The 20,292-nt window shown below is 38.1% G+C and overlaps 1 protein-coding gene and 1 pseudogene across 1 annotated transcript in view; one reads left to right on the plus strand and one right to left on the minus strand.

The window, feature by feature from the left end:
• Positions 1–3,196: 3,196 nt before the first annotated feature.
• On the plus strand, positions 3,197–3,585 carry LOC129683164 (60S ribosomal protein L22-like; annotated as a pseudogene).
• A 14,730-nt stretch (positions 3,586–18,315) lies between these two features.
• The window catches only part of Scml1 (Scm polycomb group protein like 1), a 19,434-nt gene continuing 17,457 nt past the window's right edge, over positions 18,316–20,292 (minus strand). Inside the window, 2 exon segments of the mRNA XM_055615736.1 lie at positions 18,316–18,447; positions 19,470–19,543. Of these exon segments, the coding sequence (XP_055471711.1) occupies positions 18,316–18,447; positions 19,470–19,543 (206 nt within the window).

The raw sequence follows: 20,292 nt of genomic DNA on the forward strand, positions 1-20,292 counted from the left end.
CTGCTTGAGGATGACAAGCCCAAAAGGTGCTTTCTTATTAAGATGGCTAGACCTTTTCTGGAGAGCCTTCTTCTGGATAAGAGGGTAAAACTTTGGGGGTGAGGAAGAGGCCTTTTCTGAATGGAGGGGGGGCCTGGTAAGGAGCTTTTGCCAATCTTCCAATACTAAGTTGGAACTCCAATATCAAAAGATACAGTTTTCTGGTTCTGCCTTTTATGAAAGATCTGGTTAGGTTTTGTTTGAAAGAATGGCAAGGCAGCTGTGTGAGCGATTGAATGCTTACTGGGCAAGTTTGGCCCATGGGTTTGTTTGTTTGCTTGCTTGCTTGCTTGCTTGCTTGCTTGCTTGCTTAGCTTAGCTTCTGGTGATTTTATTTTGTGTTTTTCTGCCACCCCGCCCCTCTTCTCTTGTTAGTCCTGAGAACAGGAGAGCTGGGCTGCTTCCCACATTTGCTCTGATCTAATGAGAAAACTCTCCAAGGGGCTCCTGAAAGTTTCACCAGATTCCACCACTTGGCAGCACCCTTTGTAAGCCATTGTTTGTTCGGTCTTTTGTCTGCAAACTCCCCCAACTGTCTCCTTTCCCCTCCGAGATAGGAAATCTCCAGTCATACCAAACTGCTCCTGGGGTTGCCTTCTCCACTAGGCTTCTCACTTGCTCCCACAACACGGGACCTCTGACAAGTCTTCCGTGGGTTTGCCTTCTCTTCATTGCCACTGCTTCTGCATTGGTCCTGTGAAATCTTCTACTTCACTGAGTCATTTAAATTTTCTTTTAACACAGGGGCTGCAAAATCTAAACTCTCATCCCTTTGAAGTATGATAAAAAAAAATCTTTTCCCAAGTATTTACAGAAGACTGAAAAGGTTTGTTCTCAAGGAAAAGCTGTGTACTTTTTATGAGATTGGCCCTCCTATGAAGATGGATGACCGTCCATTGGTGCATAGACCAAGCCTTTGTAAAAATCAGTCTGGATCAAGGTCACGGATCCCCAGGACACCCTGATGTATACTGACCAATGTTTGGCACTTGTTCAAAACTACCTTAAGATTGCACTGAGTCTATTGTTTTTGGTTTCTAAAAAATTCCGTCAACCTCAGGATCCTCTATTTTTTCCCACCCTACTTTATCCTTCTCTGCTCTCTGTTCCATCCCTACTTCACCTTCTGCATCTATAACTCTGGTTTCTCCCCCTTTCCCTCTGCAACTATCACAATGCTTCCTGATGGGGACATCTAGTTGTCCTCCTCCTCTGCACTTCCTTTGATACCTTTGGTATCCTGCTTGAGACAACCCCCCCCACACACATACATACACACACACCAGCACCATGCTCCAGATTTGAATCAGGTCTCAGCTTCTGTCTTTCCTTTGCTAGAGGCCCACTCCCTCCTGGAGGTAGGGTCAGAGATTTAGGGAAGGAGCACCATCCTTTCCTAATCTAAGTCCCTTTCTCTACTTCATATTTGTATAATGAGAAAACCAACCCTTCTCTTTTCTAACAAGCCTCAAGCCCTAACTGCACTCCTGGAATATTTCCTTCATAGAGTTCGCCCACCTTGAGATGATTGCCATCAACTTCTTCTGATTCTGTTTACTTCAGAGGAAAGGAAACATTGAAGCAGAGGCAAAAAAGGCCTTTTCTTACTTCAGCCACTGGTACAGATTACTGAGACAGTTTTCCCTTGTAAGCGCCCTGATTGGGCACTTTCCCCAATTCCTAGGCCCTTGAAATTCACCAGTGCCTTACGACTGGAATTTGGGGCACAGACTGAAAACCCATGAATTTGTCTAGGACTCCTGAGGTTCTGCAGAGCCCAAAAGGGCTCATTGGAACCTGCTGGTTAAATCCCCTTCAGGTTTCTCACAGATTGTTATCTGGAGCTTTCTTTGTTCTCTGCTTGCTCTGTCCCCTCCAGCTGGTCAGTTTCGTAGGGATTCAGGTATCTTTAGGGTAGGGATAATATTGAAATACTGCTCTTTGCTATTGTACTTAATGAAAAATCTGGCTCTGGAGTTTGGTTGTGACCCCTCCTCTCCCACCCCAAGCATGCTTGTTTAAAAGTTTTCTCCAAAATCTCTGTTCTGGGTGAAAAGGCCATATGACTCTAGGACCAAAAGAAAAAGAGCAAAACAGAGCAGCCCAAGAAAATACACTAGGTGCTTTAAAACAGCTAAAAAAAAATGTAGAGTATTCCCAATAGGAAATAGTTTTGCTTGTCCCACACTCCCTTTCTAGGTTTTATTTAGCTTTCTAAAACTTTTGCTAAAATATAAATTTATCTGGAGATTTTAAAGACTATTGTATATGCTTTCTGTACCTTAATCTGTAAGCTTATTGGATACAGTTAAAAATCTGTAAAGATGGGCTTGAGAGATGGATCAGGGCTTAAGAGCACTGGCTGTTCTTCCAAAGGTCCTGAGTTCAATTCCCAGCAACTACATGGTGGCTCATAGCCATCTATAGCAAGATCTGGTGCCCTCTTCTGGTGTGCAGGTGCACCTGCAGACAGAACATTGTATTCATAATAAATAAATCTTTAAAAAAAAACTCTGTAAAGAAAAAAAATGATAACATTGTCTGAGTTCTTGGAGAGGTCTGGTTTTTATAATCTTCTGTTTAATGGTCTCTAGGTTACAGATACTTGTATTATTCTGCAGCTTAATGACTTTATAAGAAAAAAATACTTATCAAGCTTTTCAGGTTGTTTGCCTCCATCTACACACATACACAAAATGCACATACAATAAAATAAAATCACTGTCTAAAATCTCTCAGCGATAACCCCAGATGGTCCCGCTTAAAATAATCAGAGCTGAGCGTGTTAAAAGTTAATATGCCTTCCAAGAGTGGAAAAGATAGTCAAGGTTGGTGGACATTTCCCCAAGCAACTAATCATTCCTCCCAGCTATTGTATGCTATCAGGCCCTAATGAAATGAGGCCTCCCATTTTGTTTTTGAAACAAAACAAAAGAAAAAACAAACAAACAAAAACTAGGGTCTTACAGGATAAAGCTAAAAACCAAGAGCGGGTCCACTGCTTCAGCAATGAGAACACTGTCTAAACTCCTCTTTGTAAATATTTCTTATAGCAAATGATGAATTTATTCAATACTTTTATGTCTCCTGTTATTTAAATTTTTTAATCAAAAAAGGATTTCTATAAAAATTAGGGCTTTCTGCCTCCTCTGCTGCCATGGCGCCCTTGAAAAAGCTTGTGGTTAAGGGGGGGCAAAAAAAAAAAAAAGAAGCAGGTTTTGAAGTTCACCCTTGGCTGCACCCATCCTGTAGAAGATGGAATCATGGATGCTGCCAATTTTGAGCAGTTCCTCCAGGAGAGAATCAAGGTGAATGGGAAAGCTGGAAATCTTGGCAGAGAGGTTGTGATCATCGAACGGAGCAAAAGCAAGATCACTGTCACTTCTGAGGTGCCTTTCTCCAAAAGGTATTTGAAATATCTCACCAAAAAGTATTTGAAGAAGAACAATCTTCTGGTTGTGTGTTGTCGCTAACAGCAAAGAGAGTTATGAATTGCACTACTTCCAGATAAACCAGGATAAAGAGGAGGAGGAGGACAAGAATTAAGACACATTGGTCTGGAATATTTTGTATTAATTCATAAATAAAATTTAGGAACAAAAAATATAATATTATTTTTATAATAATAATATAATATAATATTAAAAATAAAAATTAGGATGGCTAGATGTAATTATAGATGTCTAACTTTTTCACTTCTTCCCTCTTTCTTGGTTCTCCATTCAAGCTCTTGTTGAAATGTAAGTTTTCTTTCTCTCCGGATATGGAAAACTTGTTACAAAAATTTTAATAGTTAAAAGTCTGTATATAAACTCAGTGGCTGGTTCTTTGCTCACCTCCCCCTGAGAGGGGTGCAGTCTTGCCAGGTCACAGAGGAAGACAATGAAGTCAGTCCTGATGAGACCTGATAGGCTAGATTTAGAGGGAAGGGGAGGAGGATCTCCCCTATCACTGGACTTGGGTAGGGGCATAGAAGAAGATGAGAGAGGGAGGGTGAGATTGGAAGGGGATGGGGTAGAGAGCTACAGCTGGGATACAAAGTGAATAAACTGTAATTAAATATAAAAAATAAAAAATATGTATATAGATATGCTTATATGTAACTTGAAATCAACTCTTGTTATCTTTTTTTTTTTTTTTTTTTTTTTTTTTTTTTTAAGTAGGCAAAAAAAGATCTTTTTTTTGTGTCTGGAATACACTGAAAGAACAACTCCAAGCTCAAGTAGTATGCAAACAACAAAAGGCATTTGTTTTGCGGAGATCTGGTATGCAGGGATCACCATCCAGGCAGAATATTGACCCCCAGATGAGCAAGTAAGCCCTATTTAAGGTTAACTAGGGGAATTTCAGGAACAGTTAGGTCATCAACAGTTGTGATTAGCACAGGTCAAAAGGAAGAGTACATCAGTGATTAGCGATAGCTAGGACTTGATTAGGGGTTTGGGACTCTCTAAACTTGTTCAAATGGCCCAAACTGGTAGGTGCCTATGGAGCCTACATGACTCTGAGCAGGGCTTAGGGCCTTCTCAGACCAGTACATAAGCAACCTTCTTTTCCCAGGCCAAATGTTCTGGCCGAGCTCCTTTCTGTGGTTTTTCCTGCAACTGAAGTTTCTTTTTCTGAGGAACGGAAAACTCAGTCCTGTTCTATCTCAGAAAGAAAATGAAGCCTGTCACAAAGTCAGCCAGGCTTATTGAGCCAGGCCCTGTTTCTCTAACATATTTTAAATCAGGGTAAATTTTTATATGATGATTTTTTTCCTAAAAAAAAAAATAAGTAAAAAAAAAAACAATAGCTGTCTAATAAAAAAATATATTTGATAAATAAGGTTTATAAATTCTGAAGGTCTACTCAGCTTAACAAAAATTGACTTAAAGGTTGTGATGGTGAACATTATGTTTAAAGTTTAAATTACTGTACTTAAGAGATCTGTACGTCTTCTCCATGCATGAACCTTGGTTGGTGCATCAGTTTCTGCAGATTTGGGCTCAGATTTGTTGACTATGTTGGTCTCCTGTCCCCTCCAGGTCATTCTATTCTCCCCCCAGAAAAAATCTTTCATAAGACTCCCTATGCTCTGTCCAAAGTTTGGCTGTGGAGAGGACTTAGACCCCCTGCTCAGATATATCCCATAAGCAGCTCAGTCTCCATGTGGGTTCCCTAATAAGGAGAGCAGGGGCTGTCTCTGACATGGACTCTGTTGCCCACTGTTTGATCACTTCCCCCTGGTGAGGTGGACTCGCCAAGCCACAGAGGAAGAGGATGCAGGCAGTCTTGATAAGACTTGATAGGCTAGAGTCAGATGGTAGGGAAAGAGGGCCCCCTTTCTAAGGATTACAGGAGGAAAATAGAGGGGAAGAAAGATGGAGGGTTGGACCAGGAAGAGATGAGGGAGGGCCCTAAAATAGGAATTAAAAAAATAAATTTAATTATATAAATATAAAAAGAGATCTACAAAACAAAAATGCCTCTAGCGTGTAAGACTCTAGCTTGTACAAACTATCCTGTCAGTCCATTTCCCTTTTTTCCAGAATACTTGGGCTATTCTTTTTTTTTTTTTTATTTTATTTTATTTTTCTTTTTAGTTACATTTTGTTAACTCTGTGTCCCAGCTGTATCCCGCTCCCTCATTCCCTCCCCAACCCCACACTCCCTCCCTGGTCTCCTCCCTGCCCCTTTCCAAGTCCCCTGATAGGGGAGGACCTCCTCCCCTTTCATCTGACCCTGTTTTATCAGGTATCTTCAGGGCTGGCTGCAAAGTCCTCCTCTGTGGCCTAACAGACTGCTCCTCCCCTGGGGTGGGGGTCAAACAGCCTGCCCTTGAGATCCTATTAGAAATAGTCCGTGTTCCCCTTACTTTGGAAAACTACTTGGTTACTGAGCTACCACGGGCCACATCCGAGCAGAAGTTCTAGGTTATATCCATAGATGGTCCTTGGTTGAGTGTCAGTCTCAGAAAAGACCCTGTGCCCAGATATATTTGGTCCTTGTGGAGCTCCTATCCTTTCCATATCATACTAACTTCCCTTCTTTCATATGATTCCCTGCACTCTGCCGAGGGTTTGGTTATGAGTCTTAGTGTCTGCTTTGAAACACTGCTAGGTAGAGTCTTTCAGATGCCTTTTGTGATAGACTCCTGTCATAAGTTCAATGCACATCCCATTTGTCTTTCTAAATGAGGATTAATCACTTTCGCCTGTGTCCACTTTCTTAGACCCAGCTATACCACTCCTAGGTATATACCCAAAATTTGCTCAAGTACACAACAAGGACATTTGTTCAACCATGTTCATAGCAGCTTTATTTGTAATAGCCAGAACTTGGAAACAACCCAGATGTCCATCAACGGAGGAATGGATACAGAAACTGTGGTATTTTTACACAATGGAATACTACTCAGCAATCAAAAAGGAAGAAATCATGAAATTTGCAGGCAAGTGGTGGGATCTAGAAAAGATCATTCTGAGTGAAGTATCCCAGAAGGAGAAAGACAAACTTGGTATATACTCGCTTATATAGACCTACAAGACATGATAAACATAATGAAATCTATACTTGGGCTATTCTTAATACTGCTTATTCTCACAAGTCTTTTAAAATTTTAACTGCCTCTGCTAGTCTTGCATGATAATGGGTCACAAAGGGAACCACTAGTTCTGCTTATATACAAAATGTTTTCTTGTTTGAGATAACTGATGTATCTCTGTAAGGCATCTGTTACTAAAGGTAAGCTCTGTTGTCAGGTAGGCAGATGAATGTTAACTCAACCTCTAACACTGTAACCTTGGAGTTTTTGCTTTCATAAATTCTGGGGGTTAACAATAGCTTGTGGCTATATTTTGAGAATCCCCAGTCTCAGGCATTGTCCTGGCCAGTATCTAATAAACTCTCTTTGTTAAAATTCATTGTTAGACTGGTAAATTTCTGAATGACCTTAGACCCATAACATAACAAGCCTCTTGTCTTTGTTAAACTTGTTAAGCTTTTGTTATTTGGATAAACTGGGTCATGAAAAAAAAAAAAACAAAAAACAAAAAACAAAAAAACAACAACAACAACAACAAAAAAAAACCTGTAATATTCTGTAATGGTGCACTATAAAAGAATCAGGAAAACAAACAGGTTTCCAGTCTCTCTAAGGGCTGTATTTATGGATTTCTAAGGTTCTCTCTCCCTCTATGGACTGCATTTGTGGTTTAAATTTTTATTTTGCTGCTAGTTATTTTTAAATTAAAATTCAATTCAAATTTCTAAGACTAAAATTTGACAGGGAAAAAAAACTGTAAAATCCTAATTCTGCCAAGAACACATAAAAGATATCATCCACCATGACCAAGTTGGCTTCATCGAGGCATGCAGGGGTGGTCCAATATATGGAAATCCTTCAATGTAATACACAATATAAACAAACTAAAGGAGAAAAACCACGTGATCATCTCCTTAGATGCAGAAAAAGCATTTGACAAAATCCAACACCCATTCATGTTTAAATTCTTGGAGAGATCAGGGATACAAGGCACACACCTAAACAGAGTAAAGGCAATGTACAGCAAGTTTATAGCCAACACCAAACTAAATGGAGAGAAACTTAAATCAATCCCACTGAAATCAGGGACAAGGCAAGGCTGCCACTTTCTCCATATCTCTCCAACATAGTACTTGAAGTCCTAGCTAGATCAAAGAGACAATTAAAGGAGATCAAGAGGATACAAATTGGAAAGAAAAAAGTCCAAGTTTCACTATTTGCAGAAGATATGACAGTATACATGAGTGATCCTAAAAATTCAACCACAGAACTCCTTCAGCTAATAAACACCTTCAGCAAAGTGGCTGGATACAAAATTAACTAAAAAAAAAGCCCTCCTGTATATGAAAGATAAAAGGGCTGAGAAAGAAATTAGGGACACAACAGCCTTTACAATAGCCACTAATAACATAAAGTATCTTGGTGTGACTCTAACAAAACAAGTGAAAGACCTATTCGAAAAAAACTTCAAGTCTCTGAAGAAAGAAATTGAAGAAGATATCAGAAAATGGAAAGATCTTCCCTGTTCATGGATCAGTAGGATTAACATAGTGAAAATGGCCATTCTGCCAAAAGCAATTTACAGATCCAATGAAAATCCCATCAAAATACCAACAAAATTCTTTACAGACCTTGAAAGAAAAATTATGAACTTCATATAGAGAGACAAAAAATCCAGAATTGCCAAAACGATCCTGTACAACAAGAGATTGTCTGGAGGCATCTCCATCCCTGATCTCAAGCTGTACTACAGAGCAGTAGTAATAAAAACTACATGGTATTGGCATAGAAACAGAATGGTGGATCAATGGAATCAAAGAGAAGACCCAGAAATAAACCCACACACTTACGGGTACTTGATTTTTGACAAAGAAACCCAAACAATACAATGGAAAAAGACAGCATCTTCAACAAATGGTGCTAGTCTAACTGGATGTCTACATGGAGAAAAATTCAAATAGATCCATATTTATAACCCTGCACAAAACTTACGTCCAAGCGGATCAAAGACCTCAATATAAAACCAGACACACTAAATCTGTTAGAAGAAAAAGTGGAGAATAGCCTAGAACTCATTGGCACAGGAGACAACTTCATGAACAGAATAACAGCAGCAAAGGCTTTAAGAGCAACAATCAATAAATGTGACTTCATGAAACTGAAAAGCTTCTGTTTAAGCAAAGGACACTGCTGTCAGAACAAAACGACAGCCTACAGACTGGGAAAGGTTGTTCACCAACCTTATATTTGACAGAGGGCTAATATCCACAATATATAAAGAACTAAAGAAGTGAAAAAGCACCAATCAAGTAATCCAATTTAAAAATGGGTACAGAGATAAACAGAGAATTCTCTGGAGAGGAATATATAATGGAAGAGAAACACTTAAAGAAATGCTCAACATCCTTAGTCATGAGGGAAATGCAAATCAAAATGAATTTGAGATTTCATCTTACACCCATCAGAATGGGTAAAATCAAAAACTCAAGTGACAATGCCTACTGGAGAGGATGTAGAGAAAGAGGAACCTTCCTCCGTTGCTTGTGGAAATGTAAACTTGTACAACCACTCTGGAAATCAATCTGGTGCTTTCTCAGACAATTAAGAATAGTACTTCCTCAAGATCCAGCCATACCACTCCTAAGCATATATCTAAAATATGCTCAAGTACACAACAAGAACATTTGTTTAACCATGTTCGTAACAGCTTTATTTGTAATAGCCAGAAGCTGGAAACAACCCAGATGTCCCTAAACTGAAGAATGGATACAGAAATGGTGGTACATTTACAAAAAGGAATACTACTCAGCAATTAAAAACAAGGAAATCATGAAATTTGCAGGCAAATGGTGGGATCTAGAAAAGATCATCCTGAGTGAGTTATCCCAGAAGCAGAAAGACACACACAGTATATACTCACTTATAAATGCATATTAGACATATAATGTAGGATAATCATACTAAAATATGTACCCCTAAAGAAGCTAATCAAGAAAGAGAATCCTGGGTAAGATGTTCAACCCTCCCTCAGAAAGACAAATGGAATGGACATTGGAAGAAGGAGAAAACAGGAAACAGGACAGGAGCCTACCACAGAGGACCTCTAAAAGACTCTACCCTGCAGGATATCAAAGCAGATGCTGAGACTCATAGCCAAACTTTGGGCATAGTTCAGGGAATCTTATGAAAGAAGGGGGAGATAGTAAGACCTGGAGAGTACAGGAACTCCACAAGGAGAGCATCAGAACCAAAAAATCTTCATACAAGGGTCTTTTGAGACTGATACTCCAACCAGGGACCATTCATGGATATAACCTAGAACTGCTTGGATGTAGCAGCTCAGTGTCCAAGTGGATTCCATAGTAAGAGGAACAGGGACTGTCTCTGACATGAACTCAGTGGCTGGCTCTTTGATCACCTCTCTCTGAGGGAAGAGTAGCCTTGCTAGGCCCAGAGGAGGTCATTGAAGCCAGTCCTGATGAGACCTGACAAGGTAGGGTCAGATGGAAGGGGAGGAGGCCATCCCCCAACAGTGGACTTGGAGAGGGGTATGGGAGGATATGAGGGAGGGAGAGTGGGGTTGGGTGGGATTGAGGGAGGGGGCTACTGCTGGGATAGAAAATGAATAAACTGTAATTAATATAAAAATAAAATTTAATTAAAAAATATATCAATGGAAGCTAAACAAAATAAAAAATAAGAAAAAAAATCATAATTCTGTAATATATACTAAATTGTTGTAAACTGTTAAAGATAATTAAGACATAAAATTAATGCTCAGTCGGCTTAGAAATGATCAAATTTTATTACATTCTCAAAACTGTTTATAGTAATTCTAAGTACAAATGGAATTCATTTTTAGAAACCAACTTGGAAGGAAAGACTAATTTATACCTCCATTATATAATCTTTTGTATATATTGTTAGGTTAAACCTGAAACAAGTAAATAGAAAGAAAGTTTGTTTAAAACCAGGTATGATTAACAAATTAAATAATGGCCTTCAAACTCCTCAGAGAACTGCTGAATATGGCTTTTAAAATGTTTCATTAAAAAAAAAAAGCTAGATAAAATTGCAAACTCCTAGAGGCCGCCCTAAGGTTTCCTCCAAAGTATAATGGCACACAAACAACTCTACATGAATGATGGTGATACTACCCTCTGGGAAAAGAACTACCCCATGACTTACTCACCAGCAGGACCCTCCCTCTACTATGGACAAGCAGGACACTGAAGAATCTATCAACTGCTCTTTTTGCTTCACCAAGTTAGGCAAGTCTCCCAAGCTCCTCATCCACAGGAAAGTTTCTCATATGTTCTAGGTCTGGTGGCCAAAGGCTGATGCTGCCCTATAGGACAGCCAAATAATTAATGCTGCCATTTGTGACCACTGAAGACTGATGCTACCCTGACCTCTGACATCACTTTAGGAACTCTGCCCCTAACAAAAACATCAAGATTATTATGGAAGAGCTTAGGGTAACTGTTCAGGTAGGGTAACTCTCTGCCATTTTAAGTGATACAGAGCTCATTCGGATTGTACTTCCTACTCACATTTATCCTTCTCCGATCTCTGATGGTGTTAAAGGCTAACTGTGGCTTTAACAATTTTAAGGGTTGCAAAAACCCAGCTCCTCCCTCCATGTCTGCAGCTGCTTGGTCAGTCCATTTCATATGTAAAATCAGGCCTTGCTTTTTCTAGAGCTACTATGTCTTGTGAAAAAAAAAAAAAGACTCATACAGTTTACCTTGCTGACAGACTTTATGCTAAAAAGTTAAACTCACAAAACAGTTCAGCCACCTTTGTCTCATTGTAGATAACTGGATAAAAAATATTTCGAGTTTATAAAAGTTAGGAAGGCCTAGGAAAATTATTTAGAGTGCAAATTGTAAATGTTTAAGGATATAAAAGTTAAAATAGGTTATGAGGTTCTAAAAAAGGTAATTTAGTGTATATAAGGTAATTTAGTGTATATAAACGCAAGTTATGAAGGTCAGGCTATGAAACTTGAGTAAGTTATGAGGATTTGGGGAAGTGACTTAAGATATGTAAATATAAGCTGTAAAGGTCCAAAATGATTTAATGTATATAAAATTTTTTAAAAATATTTTTAAAATTTCTTTCCTTTTCACTATGCTATTGCTATACTGAGACTTCAAAAGTTCAGATTTTTCACATTAATCAATGAAATTCTGATAAGCTATTAATCTAGTAAAGCACTGACTACTATTATAATTATAAGCTCAATTTTTTAAGTTTTTTTCTCTCTCACAGGCCCTTTTACCTCCCAGAAGAGACACCGATTGAGGGAGGGAGGTTATCATCTCTGGGACAAGCTGAGACTTGTGACAGGATAGGCTCCTAGGAGGATATGGGAATGACTCTAGCTGAGATTCCTAACAGGGGACAAGATACATACTGAAGTGGCCACCTCCTAGCCAGGAAGGACTTCCAGTGGATGGTGAGGGACTCTATCCCACCCACAAACTTTAGACCCAAAATTTATATGTGCAGGGATAAAGATGGAGCAGAGATTGAGAGAATAGCCAACCAATAACTGGCTCACCTTGAGACCCACCGCATGGGAGAAAGCCAATCCCTGACACTATTAATGATACTCTGCTTTGCTTGCAGACAGTATTAGTGTAACTGTCCTCTGAGAGGCTCCACCTAGCAGCAGATCAAAACAGATGCTGAGACTCACAGTCAAACATTAGGGAGAGCTTAGGGAGTCTTGTGGTAGAGGTGGGGAAGGATAGAGGGACCTGGAGGGGACAAGAACTCTACAAGAAGACCAACAGAGTTAAGTAATCTAGGCCCATGGGGCCTTACAGAGACTGAAGCACTAACCAAAGAGCAAGCATGAACTGGACCTAGACCTCTTACACATATGTAGCTGATGGACAGCTTGGTATTTATATGGATTCCCTAGTAAGGGGAGTGGGGGCTATCTCTGACATGGACTCTGATGCCTGCTCTTTGCTCCCCTGGAGGAGCTATCTTGTCCGACCTCAGTGGAAGAGGATGCACTTAGTTCTGATACAACTTGATGTGCCAGGGTGGGGGTTGGTATGGAGACGTCCTTTTATTCTGAAGAGGAGAAAGAAGGGAGGGTGGGAGGGACTGTGATTAGTATGTAAAGTGAATAAATAAAATAAAAATAATAAAGTAAGAAAGATAACCCCCCAAAAAAAAGAAAAAAAAAAGAAATCAGAAGTATCAAAATATTTATTTTTATTATCTCCTAAGTATATACTCAAAAGTGCTTCTTATATTAAAAATATCTCTGTCCAATTTATATGCATCCAATCTTCTAGAAAAAAAATGAAGGGTGTTCATGCTTTTAGACCAGAGTCATATTTTAGGCTCCCAGCCTTTTGCTGTGGCTCAAAGATGTAACTCCAGGTGTTTACAGATGCCTGTTAACTGCTTTTTCCATCATGAGGATTTCAGCACAGATTACAAACAATGCTAATGCTAATATATCTAAAGCTTTATTTCTTTTTGTAAAATTAAAAGAAATTGTGTTAAGCTTCAGGTTGTCACAACTTGGATCCACCTGTCATAGGTCAAACAGATTCCAAATAAATACTCCTGTCATGTCAGTCATGACTTGACTAACTAACTTTCCCTGCCTACTTCCTATTCCTGTGAGTGAGCTCTCTCTTCTCCTGATCTTGAGACTTTTTCCAACACTCCAGCTATCAGGGCGATAAGCCTAGAAGTTTCAAATGTAGACCCAAGATAAAGATTTTCCCCTAAGCTTCTTAGGTTTATCTTTTGTTCCTAGTCTTTTATCTGTTATAGCAGATTTCCAACCAACTGAAGACTGTAAACTGCTCCAAACATGCCAGCCTCAGGTGGTCCTTCAGAATCAGAGAGCCCTGGACTTGCTTAAAGCTGATGTAAACCAGACGAGTCTGACAAACATCGTATCAGCTTGAACCCCAGCTTTGGAACAGCATTGCAGACTGCTTCAAAGCTACCTGTACTTCACTAGCCTCAGGTGGTCCAAAAGAACCTGGGCAGCAAACCAGATATATCCTTCCCCATCTTGGCCTTTGACTAGCATTCTAGCCCTCCTGGGCCCTAACAATGACATCCTGATTTTAGCTGAGAAGTAGTTACAGAAGAGAGTTGTCACCCCTTATCATTAACAAACAAACAAACAAAAAACTAGACTGTTAAAGCAAAAGAAAACTAGCTCCCCTTTACCTTTACCAAAGGGAGTCACTTCCCTTCTCTCTGGCAAAAGGGACAAATAGCTATGTATGATGCCTCTTGGCATACCAAAGCCCATGCTTTTCTCCAGGCACCTTCAGTATTGCAAATACCTGTTAAAATCAGAGTTATAAAAACTTAGAGAAAGAGTTACTCAGGATAGGGGTTGAGATCTGATTTGTTGGCTTCATGGTTACTGAATTTTACCTTGGTAAAGCAAATGGTTATTTTCTTTGTTATATGCATCCTAATGCTCATTTGTTGTCAAACACTATAAATACCAGGGATCCTAAAATTAATTCCCCAACTCATTCTCCTTGAGTCAGTGGGGATTGTAATGGACTAGAACCCCCTCCTTTTGTTACTTCTGGATGTTACCATAGGCCTTTGTTACATGTATAAAAAGTCATCACATTAAGATACCATCCTTTAGCCTTACACAAAAAGGAATCAATGATTTGATTCATGTGATCTAAAGCCAGTGGGGAATGTGAGGGAAAAAACAAAACAAACAAAAATTCTCCATTGTATGCTACGCATTCCATCTTAGTACCCACTAGCCAATTGTCTCTGACTCCAGTCCCTGGAAGACAAGTTCCCAGTGACCCTCCCCCTCAAAAATGTACATCTGTGACTATCTACTCATTATTATATAACTGATTGTTTTCTGGCTTCTGTAACCTGATTATGCAGATATTCAAGGAGTATTTTGAGGTTGCCTTTGACTACCTAATTATGGCAGAGCAGAACAGCTCTTGATTTGCTTGTGCAGATACAAAGTTCTTCTTGTGGTTTTCACCTTTAAAAATGTCCCCCTTTTGCTTGGCAACCTCAAGTTTGGCTCAGGGATTGTTGTACTGCTAGCAGCTTTAATAAGTGTAACTAATTATAATCTGGATTAAGTCTATGTTCTTTTTTCCCCAGATGTCACAAAGTCCATAACACAAAAAGCTTTCTAAATGTACTTTACCACTCTTGACCCACTGGCTCTGGAAAAGCTTAGGGCACTAATTTTGCCTTTTGTTACTCAGTAAGCCCAAGATATTCACAATGTAAACTCCAAAAGCTAGAAGCTTTTGCTGGAATGACCACCTTCTATTTCACTGAAGTGACCCAAATAACAGATGATAAAAAGCAGAAACAAGCTGCCTTGACTGCTGAGTGAGCTATAGGTACATATTATGATGGCTGCTTTCCAGTCAACTATGCCCAAGCTCTCTACTGCTTGTGTCCAGAAGACAGATCCTCCTAAAAATGGGGAAGATGAAAAAGGCCCTACTGGAAAGGGATCAACGTACTTACTGTAAAGAAAAGTGACACAGAAAGAATAAATGCCTTAGTCAACCCAAGTCCAGGAAAGCAATGATATGACCTTCCTTGACCACAAGGGAGATGAATAGTGAATCAGAATGAAAGACCTGAGGCTCTTCACTTTTAGGTGTCCAATATCCCTTGTTCACCCTGTCAACAGGAGACCACCAAATTCAGTCTTTATTAGACACAAGGGCAGATGTTTCTATTTTTAAAACTCTAATGGGGCTGATTACAAATAAAAAGAAGCCAATATAGGAAGATGTGGTGATGATTAAGGGCAATCACCTCACGTCCGAAAGAATGATTAGCCTGGGCCACAGAAAATTGACTCATTCCTTCATGGTCGTTACAGATTTCCCCTTTCCTCCTTCTAGGCAGAGATCCTCTTTAAAAGTAAGGCATCACCATGACCTTTACTCCTCCAAAAACCCTAAACTTTCCTTTGCAGCTGTCTACCAACAGCTAAGCTGTTAAGTTAAGCTAACTTAGCTTAACTTAACAACTCTACCAACAGCTAAGCTGTTAAGTTAAGCTAACTTAGCTTAACTGACCCTTTATCTAAAGAAAGCCTTCTTGCTCTTCCAGATTCTACAGAGGAAAGAAATCCAGAACCAGGGTTCCTACTCCAGGACTTGCAATGACAGTTTCCTAAGATATAGGCTGAGGCAAATCCTTCAGTCTTTGTAGTAGCAATGACCCATCAGCTGTGCTAATCCTCCTGGCTACAGCCACAAAGATAAGGATCCAGCAATATCTCATGAACTAAAAGACTAGACCTGGAACATGACTTTCTTGCCTGTCCAAACCAAAGACCTCAGATTATTGCCTAGTCCAGGATCTGAAATCATTCACTCATCTGTTCAAATACATATACTGTACTCAGTCTCCTCCCTGCCAGAGTACCAGGTCTATATGGTCCTAGACCCCAAAGATACTTTCCTTTTCATTCCCCTGACACCAGTGAAACAGCCCATATTTGCCTTTGAATGGACTGGTCCAATGTACAATGAAATTAATCAACTATCCTGGAAATGACTATGCTAAGGGTTCAAAATATCCCTCTACCACCCTTTAGGGAAGCATTACAGAAAAAGACTGAACAGGAGTTAGGGTGCCCAAGAAAATAGTGGCTTCCAGACACAATAGAACTGACACACACATGAATTCACAGAGACTGTGGCAGCATGCACAAGGCCTGCATAGGTTCAAGCAGACAGGTCCCAGTGCTGAAAATGGGAAATGGACACAATTTTCTAACTAAAAAATAGGTGTCTTCAATTGATAACTACTAGCAACAAAAAAATCAGTTTTCACCAATGGAGTCTCACTGGTTTTATAAACCACACATAAGGGGTAAGTTTCATACCCAGCAGTAGATGCTCAACAGAAAACAAACTCAATGCTTTTTTTTTTTTTTTTTTTTTTTTTTGTAAATTTGTTTTCCAATATTGCTTTGTTTGGTTAAGTTTAAAATCTTACTGATCTTTTGTTTGTATAGTATGGTTTCTAATATATATATTTGCTTTTTGTGTGTGTTTCTTATGCATTTTTTACTGTAGTTTTTGATCCTGGTTTGTTCACTTTGTATTTGCCTGCTTATTTTCTAAAGGGTAAGAGAAGACATGGGTTTGAATGGGTGGATAAGCAGGGAAGATATGGAAGGAGATGGGGAGAGGAAACATAATCAGAATACATTTTATGTTTTTTCAATTTAAAAAACTGAGACATTGCTATTAACTGTTGCAGTTTTGGCTTTATTTTATCTTGAACTCTCAAAATTACATAATGACTTTTAAGCATATGAATCATGTTCAACAATACATAGCATCTTTATTCAATGTGAAAAGTATGAAGTTAGCATGTCTTTTAATACAAGCAGAAATACAAATAAACCACAAATACAAGTATTTAAAACCATCTGTGTTCAGTAACTAGTAGAGTTTGTTTTCTAAAGACAGAATATAAATTCTTGGCCTTGGTTAACACTTAATTACTATTTCCAATAAGTAATCAATATTATTAGCACCAATTTTGAGTTAATCTTATCTCACCAGTTATATGATGTGATAAGCAGTAGCAAGAACAATTATCCATGTTTCAATTAAAAGTTTTATATTATTAAATTCCAAACAAGTCCGACTAGTGTACCTTTCAATAGTGAACATCCTAGATGCCTGAAAACATGGTATAAGATGGAGGACTTCCATAGGCAGAAACCAGCCTCTGTACTGTTTCTGACTCTCTAAATGCACACACACAGTTCATAGAATAAGAGCATCCTATTTATAAACAGCTCCTCATTCCATTTGTATCAATATAAAGTACCATTTTAAATTGAAAATAAAGTATTTACTTCTGTACATTTTTAGTACAAGAGTAATAGCTCCATGAAGAATAAGCACAAAATATAATATATATTCGATTTAAGAAATTTGAGTATAAGTACCTTCAGATATACACTTAGATTAATGTCCAACATTGATAAAAATATGAAGGCTTTAAGGATGCATCTTAAAACTATAGTCAGGTTTCTTTCAAACTACTGTTTAGGTACAATTCTTAGATAAAATGAATAATCATTGTACATATCCTAAAATTTATTTAAAATTTGTAAGAATATTAGTTGCCTGAAGTTCCTCAGATTCTTTATAAGCTTTATTTTCTCCTTCTAAATCTGAACAGAGGAGAATAAATTATATGGCTGTTGGGTTATTATTTTTTTTAATAAAAACTGGTAGGACATGAAAAGTATACTACAGTAATGTATAGACAAAATATCCAAGAAGGGTAACTATATATCATTCTTTAATTTCTCTTCTGTGAAAAATTTTCACCACTTTAATTATGGGAGTTATTAAGTTTCTTCTATTTCCTCTTTAGTTGCTTTAAAAACATGTATCGTAAGGTACATGTTTTAAACAAAAACATGTTTACCTTTTTGGTTTAAAGGTAAACCAAAATCAAAGGTAGCTTTTTTGTTTTTTGTACAGAGCATATTTATAATCTATAAAATGAAAAATCTAAAGAAGACTGAATAAACTTCCAGCCTGCATATGCTAATAATAATAATATGTTAAATGTATCTTGAAAGAGACTTCAACTACTTTTTCAGTTTTAGTTAGAACGTATTTTAGGTGAATCTTCTCCAAAACAAATCAACTGTGTATTAAGAAAGTCTTTATGAGAGCACTTAAATTCTACAAACATTTTTATTTTTACTGGCTACCGTTTACTTCTTTAAGCTTTTTAATGTAGCTGACAAACTTGATGACTACTCCCACCATCACCTCCGTATATTTTATCCTTGTATCAGTACTGATAAGCATCAGGGCCTTCCCGTTGACATCCTATAAAGAGAAGTTCAAAATCATTAATAATACTGTTATATTTGATAAATAGATGTTTCTTTGTATATAAGAACATGTAAAACTGAATCCTCTCATTATAGTTATAACGTCTCTGAATATATACCTCCTGTATAAAACTATCTTTGCACAAAATTCATCACTCTGAAGCTTATATATTCAATCTCAATTTTAAGAAAAAAGCAAATTTATATTAGGAATTTAAAATTATACTAGATGATCTAAATTTTAAATGTTGTTGAATAAAATACTGTGTATCTATGACGAGAGTAAAAAGAATGGGAGAAATGTATTTCATGGCTATTAACTTTCAGACACAGGTTAGGGATATATCAACATCAATGCAAACTGTAAATGTGTTTGACAGTCTTATCTTTATATGAAAGTGAGTTACTTGTCTGAAGCGAATTAGATGTTAAGACGAATTATTTTCTTTCTATATTCAAAATAGTACATGTGTTGTATAGACACTCTACTATTTTATAGCCACAAGGCATCTTCATAAAAATTCTTTGCCATCACCTTATGCTATTGAAGCATATTATTTGTTTTCATACATTCCAACATAAAATAAAACTTGATTTAATCACAGTCTTGCCTAAAAAGACCCAAAATATCTTATAATAGTAAGTAAAATTAGAAAGGAAAGGGAGTAGAACTGATTAAAATTCAGCTCATGACAAGAGAAAGAATTCAAAAAGAATATAAATGGGAAAACAGAAGCCAAATTATCTGTATTTGCCACTCATATGACCCTATATTTACAAACCTCTAAAGATGCCAGCAGAAAACTGTTAGAGCTGATAAATACAATACAAAATTGACATATAAAAACCATTAGCTTTCTACCTGGGTCACTTCATTCCTTCTTAGGTAACTGGAAATCCCCTGCTCCCAGGAGTTTGTCGTATTGATACCCAACTTTGTTTGAACACCTTGTAGGCATAGCACACCACAGTCTAGAACTACTGGACTCAAGTGAGTCTCCTGCCTCAGCCTCCCACTTTGTTAGGACTATAGGAATGTTTGGCATAAATGTTATGGGAATGGCCAGCCACATTCTGATTGGATTTAAAGCCTGAGCCACAAGACAGAATTCATCTAAAAACCTATGGCTGAATAGGTCATACGTCCTAGGTGAGAACTACTTCTTCTCAATGAACATAATCAATAAACTTCCCCATAACTTCTTATCTTTGTATATATATTAGTGCACGTTTTGGCTTCTTTTTCTAGGACATGGTTGTTAGTACAGATACCCATAACTGGTCCAAACGCAGGGATTGCCCTCATGCTGCCACCCTGCCACCCAAGGCTCAGAAATTATCTTGGAAGAGATGACAAAAAGAGTCTAAGAATCAGAAGTAGTGGACACCTGTAGGGAAATTCTCAAATCAGAATAAAAGTAGCCTGTATTTTAGTTTTTTTTAAGTGTGTGTGTGTGTGTGTGTATTTTTTGCCAAGAAAGCAGAAACAATCAAATCTTTAAGTCACCAAAAAAACTTAAGAACTAGGAAAAAAGAAAAAAATTAACCAATTTGTTGCTTTGTAAATAGTCATCAGCATCACAAATTATCAATAGTCACATAAAGTAAACAGAAGTGACCACCTGGAATTAATTTCTGGCTATCATAACAAGAGGTACTTGTTATCATAACAATGCTACTCTGGTATGTATTGTGGGTTGTTCTGAACAAACTCAGAGATATCTTGCCTGCCTCTCAAGAGTGCTGAAATTATAGGTGTATGCCACTGTGCCCAGCCTGGAACACACACACACACACACACACACACACACACACACACACACACACACACACACACACA

This window comes from Psammomys obesus, unplaced genomic scaffold (genome assembly GCF_907164565.1).
Source record: "Psammomys obesus unplaced genomic scaffold, mPsaObe1.curated_primary_1811, whole genome shotgun sequence".
In the NCBI taxonomy this organism is placed as follows: domain Eukaryota; kingdom Metazoa; phylum Chordata; class Mammalia; order Rodentia; family Muridae; genus Psammomys; species Psammomys obesus.